General features: G+C 35.8%; 1 protein-coding gene across 1 annotated transcript in view; it reads right to left on the minus strand.

The window, feature by feature from the left end:
* Positions 1-11,250, minus strand: part of LOC107585084 (corticotropin-releasing factor receptor 1-like) — a 150,401-nt gene that overhangs the window by 21,232 nt on the left and 117,919 nt on the right. Inside the window, exons 7-12 of the mRNA XM_016271941.1 lie at positions 7,812-7,965; positions 6,835-6,895; positions 3,039-3,111; positions 2,731-2,816; positions 1,294-1,429; positions 68-265 (exon numbers count right to left, since the gene is read on the minus strand). Coding sequence (XP_016127427.1) covers positions 68-265; positions 1,294-1,429; positions 2,731-2,816; positions 3,039-3,111; positions 6,835-6,895; positions 7,812-7,965 — 708 coding nt within the window. The remainder of the gene's footprint in view (positions 1-67; positions 266-1,293; positions 1,430-2,730; positions 2,817-3,038; positions 3,112-6,834; positions 6,896-7,811; positions 7,966-11,250) is intronic.

Consider the following 11,250-nt stretch of genomic DNA (forward strand, 5'->3'; position numbering starts at 1 on the left):
TTTCATAAAGATTTGTTTCGGATCTACTTTAACACAATTAATCAGGGTCAAAACTGTGTTTGCTCACCTGAAAGGACTCTAGGAAAGAGTTGAAGTAGATGAAGACAATCTGTGATATCTCATCCTCGCCTGGGTTGACGAAGAACAGCATGTATGTGATGCCCAGCAGCGGCAGAAGAACCAGTGTGGCCTTTACTGCTTTCCTGTGAGAGTCAGAGATGTACAGATGATGATAACAGCCCAAACTCAGAAATAAAAGTCTTGTCTTTAGAAATTAGAAATCATTTTTCAAAGTTGTAAATAAAACAAGATTATTCAAGAGTCTTACAAGAAAATAATGCTATTTTAGTCTTTCTACGCATGTTTGATTCAGTGTGTAAATTGCCATTTCTTTGTAATTATTTTCTAAATTAACTAGAATTTCTGAGTGAAAATTGTTTCAAGGAAACAAAACTGCAAAAAAATCCCTGTTCTCAGGGAACCATGGTTACATGCGTAACCTGAGACATTTAGTATTATCCATTATCCAATCTTTTTTTTTAAATTGCTTTTTGATTTTATTAATGATTGTGCATGCTTTCATCAGTCTGATCAGGATTGTGCCAAAACTAACCAAAATAATCAGTTTGCATTAAACATGTTTTCCTGACGTGACCACCCTAAAATTCAATTTTCCCCACAGATGAACTATTACTCCCGTGAGGAGTCGGACAGATGTGGGAGCAGATGAATCTGTGGAAAACATTGCTTCGACATGCGTGAGAGACCCCTGGGGCACGCCAGGAAGCAAATGGGGCAAAACAGGGGACAGAGTTGACCTTGTGTGCTTCGGATGACATGGCAGACTGTGAGAAATGTACCACAAGGAAATCGAACGAGGATTTCCGAACATGTGGGTGAGATTTAATAAAACACTAAACCTCAAAACACACACATTTAGTCATGTAAACTGATTGTTTTTTTGCAAAAACAAAAGCCTTAGCATGTGATGTTTCAGCACAAAACCTGTGTCTTACACACTATGCACCTGCAATCCAGTTTAAGCAAGCATTAAATGCACTTAAATAGCACTGCGCTGTATTTAGATTCAGTCACTGTCATTATTTTCAATGCAAATTAGGCTTATTATACCAATGCGCCTTGTTCACAAACCTCAGCACTTTTTTGTAAAAGGCAGCGTGTGCAAATAAACAACTCTATCAGCGGGTGCAATTTATTGGTGGGAATTTCATAAAGATTTGTTTCGGATCTGCTTTAACACAATTAATCAGGGTCAAAACTGTGTTTGCTCACCTGAAAGGACTCTAGGAAAGAGTTGAAGTAGATGAAGACAATCTGTGATATCTCATCCTCGCCTGGGTTGACGAAGAACAGCATGTATGTGATGCCCAGCAGCGGCAGAAGAACCAGTGTGGCCTTTACTGCTTTCCTGTGAGAGTCAGAGACGTACAGATGATGATAACAGCCTAAACTCAGAAATAAAAGTCTTGTCTTTAGAAATTAGAAATTTTTCAAAGTTGTAAATAAAACAAGATTATTCAAGAGTCTTACAAGAAAATAATGCTATTTTAGTCTTTCTACGCATGTTTAATTCAGTGTGTAAATTGCAATTTCTTTGTAATTATTTTCTAAATTAACTAGAATTTCTGAGTGAAAATTGTTTCAAGGAAACAAAACTGCAAAAAAAATTTTTTCCAGAACATTCTCTTTGTCTGTAATTGAAGAGCCAAAAGTACACACAGTTTTACGATTTTAAAGACATATTTTAAAGAAAATAAGTTGAAAAAGGAGGTAACACTTTAGTATAGGGAACAATTCTTACTATAGTTGCTTATTAGCATGCCTATTAATAACATATTGGCTGTTTATTAGTACTTAGAAAGCACATATTCTGCATGACCATATTCAACATCCCTAATCCTACCCATTACCTAAACTTAACAACTACCTTATTAACTATTAATAAGAAGCAAATTAGCAGTTTATCGAGGCAAAAGTCATAGTTCATGGTTTGTTAATAGTGAGAATTGGACCTTAAAATAAAGTGTGACCAAAAAGGAAATAATCTTTTCTACTTTATTTTGTACTGTGGTCAGCATTCACATTAAAGTACATCTTTTTACATTTCTTATTCTTAATTTTTGTTTTAAATTATACTCAAAATAAGTATAGACAGTTTTAACCTTAGAAAATTATATAATATTTTTTTATTTTATTTCATTATATTTATTTAAATAAATGAAATGAGGCATGTCATCAAATATTAAATATACAAAAAATAATCATCCAATTAAAACCACATTTAACAAACAAACTTTAGTTTATTCCATGAACTAAGACAAAAAAGTAAAAAAAAAAAAGTTACACAAAATAATGTTACAGTACCTAATTCACAAAGAGTTCAACAGGATGACATTGAGATGAATTTGGTTTAAGCAATATGTATTGCATTTGCTATGGGCCACTGACTGTGACTGTCAAATACATTAGTCATAGCTGGAGGGAATATGAGCGCACCACACACACACACCTCCAACTCTCATCCTCAGTATACATCAATCATCCAAACAATCATCCATCAATCCCTACCTCCCTTATTTATGCCACAATTTTGACACAGCACACTAACAGCTTATTATAAAGTTCCAGAACTCATGGCAAGTCTCCTGGGCTAGCAAAAAAAAAAAAACATTCCTCTGGGATCTGTCAGTGCTGAATAATCTGCCTCACCTGTACTGAATGGTCTCTGAGGTGGTGGAGGCCCTCAGTTTAGTCATCAGGATCCTCACAATGTTGAAGAGAAAAATGAAGTTAATCTAAAGATGGAGAGAGGAAGAGAGAAAGCACTCGATTTTGCACACTTGAATGCCAGATATGAATTATCAATATGAAATTACAAACATAAATCATGGAAAATGCAATAAGACTTGTGAAAGGGGAAGCGCCAAACAAATAAAAAATGCTAAATGACCTGCACACACCAAATCTCATGAAACATTTGTATAATTGGGTACAGAATCCAAACTGTGCTGACTCACCAGCAGGACCAGGATCATGGGACCCTGATAAATATAATCAGTGTAAATGCCGGCCCGCTTCCCAAACCAGCACCTGCACAGATAGAATAAGATCATAAAGCACACAAAACGATTATACAGTATACAGTATATAATATTTTGACCCCGTTTCTTCAGATACAGCGTGACTATATATCCGTGTAACAATATAACGGGATTTTGAGATAATTATTTATTACTCTAGCACAATGATTAAACAAGCAAGTCTAGTAAAGTGATTAAAGAAGATCCACTGGAAAATATCTAAAAAGAAGCTTTTCTCTCTCTCTCTCTATATATATATACAAAAGAAACAAAGCAAGGAAGAGAAGGCAGCAAGTGTGTCCCTTGGGCAGATATGCACCAGATTTGTTAATCTTACAGTTTCAGTTGGGTACATGGCATAATCAAGACTGTCTCGGCTGAGTGTGTCAGTTTTACAGGAAGAGAGGAACATGTGGCGTTTGGGGATATGTCTGAATAGCAAACTGCTGTCGTTTCTGGAGCTCAACCAAAGACAGGCACAGGTTCATCCAGGTAAAACAAGCCTCATGTTTTAAAATGAGCATGTTTTAAAAATGCTTTTCCGGCGCCGTCTACAACAGTACTTAAATAGTTTATCACATATTTCATATTTTCTTTGACCTCATGTATATATTTTTTATAATGTTTCAGGCAACCTGTCCATTCTGTCAACTGTCAATTGGTAAGGGATAGGCTAATTTGGCTAGACTCTATTTAAAGGAGAGTTCACCCAGAAATGAAATTTCTGTCATCATTTACTCACTCACAAACCTGTATGAGTTTCTTCTGTTGAGCAGAAAAGAAGGTATTTTAAAGAATGTTGGTAACAAACACTTGTTGGTCCCCAATGACTTCCACAGATTAAGGGATAGGCTAATTTGGCTAGACTCTATTTAAAGGAGAGTTCACCCAGAAATGAAATTTCTGTCATCATTTACTCACTCACAAACCTGTATGAGTTTCTTTCTTCTGTTGAGCAGAAAAGAAGGTATTTTAAAGAATGTTGGTAACAAACACTTGTTGGTCCCCAATGACTTCCACAGAATTAAAAGAATACTGTTGAATAAGTCAATGGGGAGCAGAAACTGTTCAGTTACCCACATTCTCCAATAGATATTTTGTGTTCAGTGAAAGAAAGAAACTCATACAGGTTTGTGAGTGAGTAGATGATAACAGAATTATAATTTTTGGGTGAACTATTCCTTCAAGTGACAAATACATTTTCAAGACACCCTAGCACCCACCTTGATGTACAGCCTTTGACATTAACAACATAATCAGTGTACTATTATATGGTTAACTGCATTTTATTACTAGCATTTAGCATTGTTTGCTTGCTGTGCAGAACTGTGACCCATTTTGGGGTCAAATGCACCAGCTGAGTATCACTTCTCTCTATAGTGTAAAGCAGATGTAAGTGAGAAAGAGAATTAGAGAGGTGTTAAGGATTGTTAACAGAGACTCTTTAATTACTTCTGTGCAGGAAATGGAACTGTTTAGTTTGTTAGCACTTCAGAGCCTCCAATTAACAACTATTCACACACAAGGATAAAGTTCAAATTGGACAGTGTTACCTATTCCTATTCACAGTCAAAGGAGAATAAAAAAGTCCACTTTTATCCATCCATCAATCAATCATCAATCCATCCATCAATCATCAATCAATCCATCCATCCATCCATTGATTCATCCATCAATCATCCATGCATCAATCAACCATTCATCAATCATCCACCCATCCATCAATCATCAATCAATCATCCATCCATCCATCCATCCATCCATCATCCATCCATCCATCCATCCATCCATCCATCCATCCATCAATCATCAATCAATCATTCATCCATCCATCCATCCATCAATCCATCCATCCATCCATCCGTCCATCCGTCCAACAATCATTCATCCATCCATCATCCATCCATCAATCATCCATCCATCCATTGATTCATCCATCAATCACTCATCAATCATCCATCCATCCATCAATCATCAATCAATCATCCATCCATCCATCCATCCATCAATCATCAATCATCAATCAATCATCCATCCATCCATCCATCCATCCATCTGTCCATCCGTCCAACAATCATTCATCCATCCATCATCCATCCATCAATCATCCATCCATCCATTGATTCATCCATCAATCACTCATCAATCATCCATCCATCAATCAATCAATCAATCATCCATCCATCCATTGATTCATCCATCAATCAATCATTCATCAATCATCCACCCATCCATCAATCATCAATCAATCAATCATTCATCCATCCATCCATCAATCATCAATCATCAATCAATCATTCATCCATTGATTCATCCATCAATCAACCATTCATCAATCATCCACCCATCCATCCATCAATCATCAATCAATCATTCATCCATCCATCCATCCATCAATCCATCCATCCATCCATCCATCCATCCATCCATCCATCCGTCTAACAATCCTTCATCCATCCATCCATCCATCCATTGATTCATCCATCAATCAACCATTCATCAATCATCCACCCATCCATCAATCATCAATCAATCAATCATTCATCCATCCATCCATCAATCATCAATCATCAATCAATCATTCATCCATTGATTCATCCATCAATCAACCATTCATCAATCATCCACCCATCCATCAATCATCAATCAATCATCCATCCATCCATCCATCCATCAATCATCAATCATCAATCATCAATCATCAATCAATCATTCATTCATCCATCCATCCATCCATCCATCCATTGATTCATCCATCAATCAACCATTCATCAATCATCCACCCATCCATCAATCATCAATCAATCATCCATCCATCCATCCATTGATTCATCCATCCATCCATCCATTGATTCATCCATCCATCCATCCATTGATTCATCCATCCATCCATCCATTGATTCATCCATCCATCCATCCATTGATTCATCCATCCATCCATCCATTGATTCATCCATCCATCCATCCATTGATTCATCCATCCATCCATCCATTGATTCATCCATCCATCCATCCATTGATTCATCCATCCATCCATCCATTGATTCATCCATCCATCCATCCATTGATTCATCCATCCATCCATCCGTCTAACAATCATTCATCCATCCATCATCCATCCATCAATCATCCATCCATTGATTCATCCATCAAGTTTTTTTTTTCTCCAACACTGGCTTTCTTGTATTACAATAATATCATATTTCATGCACTTAAGCCCAAATGTCAAGCCTGGAAAATGAAGATTATATACCCTCTACCCCTACTTAATATGAATAAATTAACATTTCTTATTCATTGTTTGTTTGTAAAGTTTCCCATCTTGAGACTGAAGAAGCTAATGAGGGCTTTAGTAGAATATATGCCCTAATCCGTCCTTTTAAAATGTCTAATAAAGCGTGTGTTTGTTTATTTGTTTCTTTTTATACAAGAGATCTTGTACTGTATATATCATGTCTTGATTATTGAACTCTAGGATGTTTACATCAATTTCGTGAGTAGCAGGCGTTAATTAGCCTCACTCAGAGCGCAGAACGCTTCTCTGGCTTTATCGTGAATCGATTGTTTAATGACCAGAGTGAGAGTAGATGACAGAGATAATTGGAGTTAATCTAACCTTTAATTGCTTTTATTGAGGTGAGGCAGCTTGTGTGTTTAGAGTAAAATAAAGGAATTATTCAGAGATAAATAAAGAAAGAAAATGGAAGAAAGCCTCAGCATGGGAGAAACTCACTTTTCATTGTCATAGTACAGCTTGCCAATGGCCCAAGCGACGATAATGGGGAATGGAATACCTGAGGAAAAAAGCAGAGCAAATTTCCACCCACTCTGATTAGTTTGAAAAATCAAAGACATTGTATAAACAGTATAATTGATACTATTAAGGAACTGTGTGATAAATCCTTGGCAATGGCTCATTTGCAATGCATTTTTAATGAGGAAAATCCAAGGCTTGTTTATTCGCATAATAATAATTTGCCTATGGTTCAGAAGAGAACCTGATTAAATTGCAGTCCTCAATGTAATTATCAACTACTGTAACTGTGTCTCCTTTTCAAGTTATTAATTGACAGTAATTTAATCACTGCTGTACTTTAAAGGCAACATGCAATCAGAAATGACCTTATTTGCTTTCGCAGTATTTGCGCTGTGTCCAAAATTGTTTGTCTGCTTCTTTATAAATAATCATATAAACTTATAAATAAAAAAATAAAATATTTATATTTCTATATAATATAAATGCATACATGTATGTGTGTCTATTTATATATACATAATTAGTACACACACATATATTATATAAACACTAAATTTTATTGTGCATGTGATTAATCGTGATTAATCGTTTGACAGCCCTAGTTTAAAGTGTTAATACATTTCAATGTCGCAATCTCAAGCTAAAAAAATATATATATTATGTTGAATAAAATAAAATAAAATAAATAAAATAAAATATTTTTGTTCATTTTTCTTAATGTGTTTAATAGATATTAAGGATATTTTAAGTTAGCATAAGCCATTCATAGATTTGTACACAGGCATAAGGGACAAAAACAAGTACTTGATGTGGAATAATTCTACATCAACAATGTGACATATTCATCTGCATGTCATACATGTGACTGCACATGCCATAAGTCATAAGTTATTTCAATATGCATGATCCAAAAACTGTATAATTTCCATCATAGTGCATCATGGGATACTTACACCAGCCTATACAAATGAACATCCATTTCCTCAGTTTGTCGGTGGAGTATGTCAGTACTATGGCTGTGTGCAGATAACAGCCCTCTCCAAACATCCAGAAGAAGTTGGTCACATGGAAATAATTATACGCTGCTGTGACCAGCCTGCACCAGATCTGAGAGTGAGGAGAGAAAGAGAAATCCAGTTAGATGTTTTGAAACTGTCCTAAATTGTGCCTAAGGAGATCACCATGCCACTTCTTGTTAGCATTCTCTGTTTTAAAATGCTTTTATTTTAATAGCTTAAGGAAATGGAAGCTTGCGCATGTGTGTGTTTGCGTGTGTGGAAGGGTTACTCTTTATGACTGAAGCAGAGTTCAAACACCAAGCAGGGGATAAAACCGTTTTACTCCAAGGGAAGGGACATTACAGATGGGTAGATTGGGATGGGGGGTCTAAAACGAGGCCTCGGGATGGAGCAGATTTAGATTAAAGTATGATGAAAGCCAGTGGGTTATGGCTTCTCATGACAGGACTATCAGAAGCACAATACCTCTTAGGATGTAATACAGATGGTCAGTGTCAAAATGAAAGTCTTATTTCTGAATGTGAAATCTTTAAGTTTTGGCAGATCAAAAGTAGTTTGATCGGATTTGAACAATTTCAAAGGCAGTTTTATAAGTTGGGTTTTTTTTTAGTTAAGAAAACAGTGTAAACACTAGTGGTAATTTCCTCAATGAAGACTATGGTGAAAAATGTTCGTTGACAATCTTTTTTCCCATGACTAAAATGAGACGAAGACGAGACGAAAATAAGGTCAATAAACAATAACTGTGACTACACCAACATGCAATATCATTGATGATAAAATACGAGACTGAAATGTATTTAAAAAATCAAAACATAAAAAAAATAAGACAAAAATATTGCAGACTGTTGGACACGCCTCTACTATGCCAGCTTTCATGTTTGCGGTTGCCACATATCAAGAGTTCAAATCCCCAAATCAGAGCTTCTCTGTTGAAAAGATACATTTTCGGCCTGTTTTACTTAATTTATGCAGTCTGGCAGCTTCAGTCTGTGTTCTGTCATGAGCCGCTTGTGCTACATGGATCTCAACTATATTGTTTGCGACTGTGGTTTCTGGAATAAATGCACTTACCCATCTGCTGTTGTTTTAATAGAGAAACATTATTGCAGTTTGGAATTACTGGAATTAGGAATTTTACTGTTTTTGTTTATTTGTTTGACCAGTTTTCATAATGTAGACAGAGAGAGTATATGTCTAAATTCTTGATATTCATTTATATAATAAATAGCTTATACTGAAATAATTTCCTTCATAAGAATCTTATTCAAACTGGATTTTTACATGAAAATGTCATAGATTTTGTTTTCATCTTATTGGTAGTAAATATTATAGGTGTATAAATTAAATAGTTCATATGAATAAATAGCAGTTTACACAATTAATAAACAATACTAACTTCTACTTTAAATAAAACGACAAGAAAACTTGAAAGATAATTAGTTTATTACCTAAAAACAAATGTATCCACTAAATTTGTTTCCACAAAAATATCAAGCAAATAAAAGTGCTAAAACACAAAGTTGTAAAAGGAAGAATAAACAAATACATACATAAATACATTTACATAACCTTTTTACAGTTACAGTAATAATATTCCACAATATTACTGTTTTCACTGTATTTTTGATTAAATACATTTATAAGATTTCTTTCAAAAGGAAAAAAAAAAATCACTGCCCCCAAACTTGTGAACGATAGCGTATATACTTTGAAAAAGGATAGATTGATGATTAAGAAATCATCTAACAGGACAAAAAAACAAACACAAACAAAAACTCGAATGACAGAGATGTTAAAAAGACAGCATGACAGAACTGCAGCTGGATGGGAAAGCAGAGATGCTTCTGACATTTGCAAGAGACATCCACATCAGAGGAGCCCTCTATTTGATCCTGTTTAATCCCAGCCGCCACTCCTTTGTTTTGGCCATATTTCATCACTGTGCCCTGTCAAGTTGTTGTCCCATGAGAAGATAAAAAATCTGTCACTCTCGGCTCAAGATTGAAGATTACAGCTGTGAGTTATGACTGAAGTGGGAATTCAAGGGTCACAGAAAGATTATACATTTCAGACCTCAGAAAGCAAAATCTCAGGCTAACGCTTATCTCAGCCATATGGGCTTGAAAAACTTATGAAGGGTTATTGTTTCCCAGCATTAATCAGTGAGCTAATAGTCCATAGACCATTACATGTGTTCTGTGGTAACGATTTTGTTTCAACGTGAAATGAAAAGCTTCTTCAGTCATAAAGTCCTCTGGCTCTCAGAAGTACTTCTGCAGAATTTTACAACCGTCTTCCATAATAGGCTTCCTGGTGTGACAGGAATTTAGGATCATGTAGAGATTATAAGCTTCTTTGGGATCTTTATTGCTAATTTTACAGTTACTTACTGAACAATGTCTTTCATTAACAGGCATTGCGTAAATTCTCCACAAAGTGACACTTTTCACAATAAATGTGTCATTTTGTGCTATAAAGCTCAGCAAAAGAGCTGTTTGCTTTGACTTGTGAGCCGTTTCTAAACAGATGCATCTTGTACATACAGAAAAAAAAGACAATGCAAAGCTCAACCTCGTTAAGCAAAGAGGATTGAGTCAAGATGGCCTTTGTATAAACCAAGAGGCAACCGGGTTCACTTGCTTGAACTGTAATTGAAACGATTCAAAACAAGTGCATCAATGATATCGCGTATTTACACAATTTCCTTCACATTTAAACAGCCTCCGGCTCTCCATTCTGTCCAAGAATGCTCATTTTATTTCATCTAGACAGGTCGACGGAAGGCATTTGTCCACAAATCTTTTCTTGTCACTTTTAAACATCTCAAAGGAGCTTTCTTTGAATGGAAACTAGGAAAATTAGGCCAATGCTGTCTGTACAAAGACCTGGAGGAATGCTTAATAACCACTTCCGCCTTAAAACCCCTTGCAACTTTTTGCTTCCTATTTGAAGTTTCTCTCTAGGGGAGTTCAGAGGTAGAACTAATGTGTAGCCATACAAAATCTTAGCATGAAGAGCCAATTAAGTCAGCCCTTGCATAAAATACAGATAAACAGATACAAATTATGCTTTGGCAAATACAAAAGATAAGTATCAAGGACAAACATGGCGCAATCAAACTCTGATACTTTCTGAAAAGCCATGTGCATCATAAAGTACGAGGCTGAATTTGGATGTCGATGGAAAAGCCCCTTGGGACTGACATTGACGTGGCGGTAGATTAATTAATTGCTCGGCTCAGTAGATTAAGGAAGCACAGAAATGTGGAGGGTAATTAATTCTTGGGGAAGCATAGAGGATGGTGACTCAGGGGCCGAGCTGTTTGCATTCCCACCCAAAACACCCACCAACACACATCTAGTGCCAACAA

Source organism: Sinocyclocheilus grahami, unplaced genomic scaffold, assembly GCF_001515645.1.
Source record: "Sinocyclocheilus grahami isolate Dianchi unplaced genomic scaffold, SAMN03320097.WGS_v1.1 scaffold66.1, whole genome shotgun sequence".
NCBI lineage: Eukaryota > Metazoa > Chordata > Actinopteri > Cypriniformes > Cyprinidae > Sinocyclocheilus > Sinocyclocheilus grahami.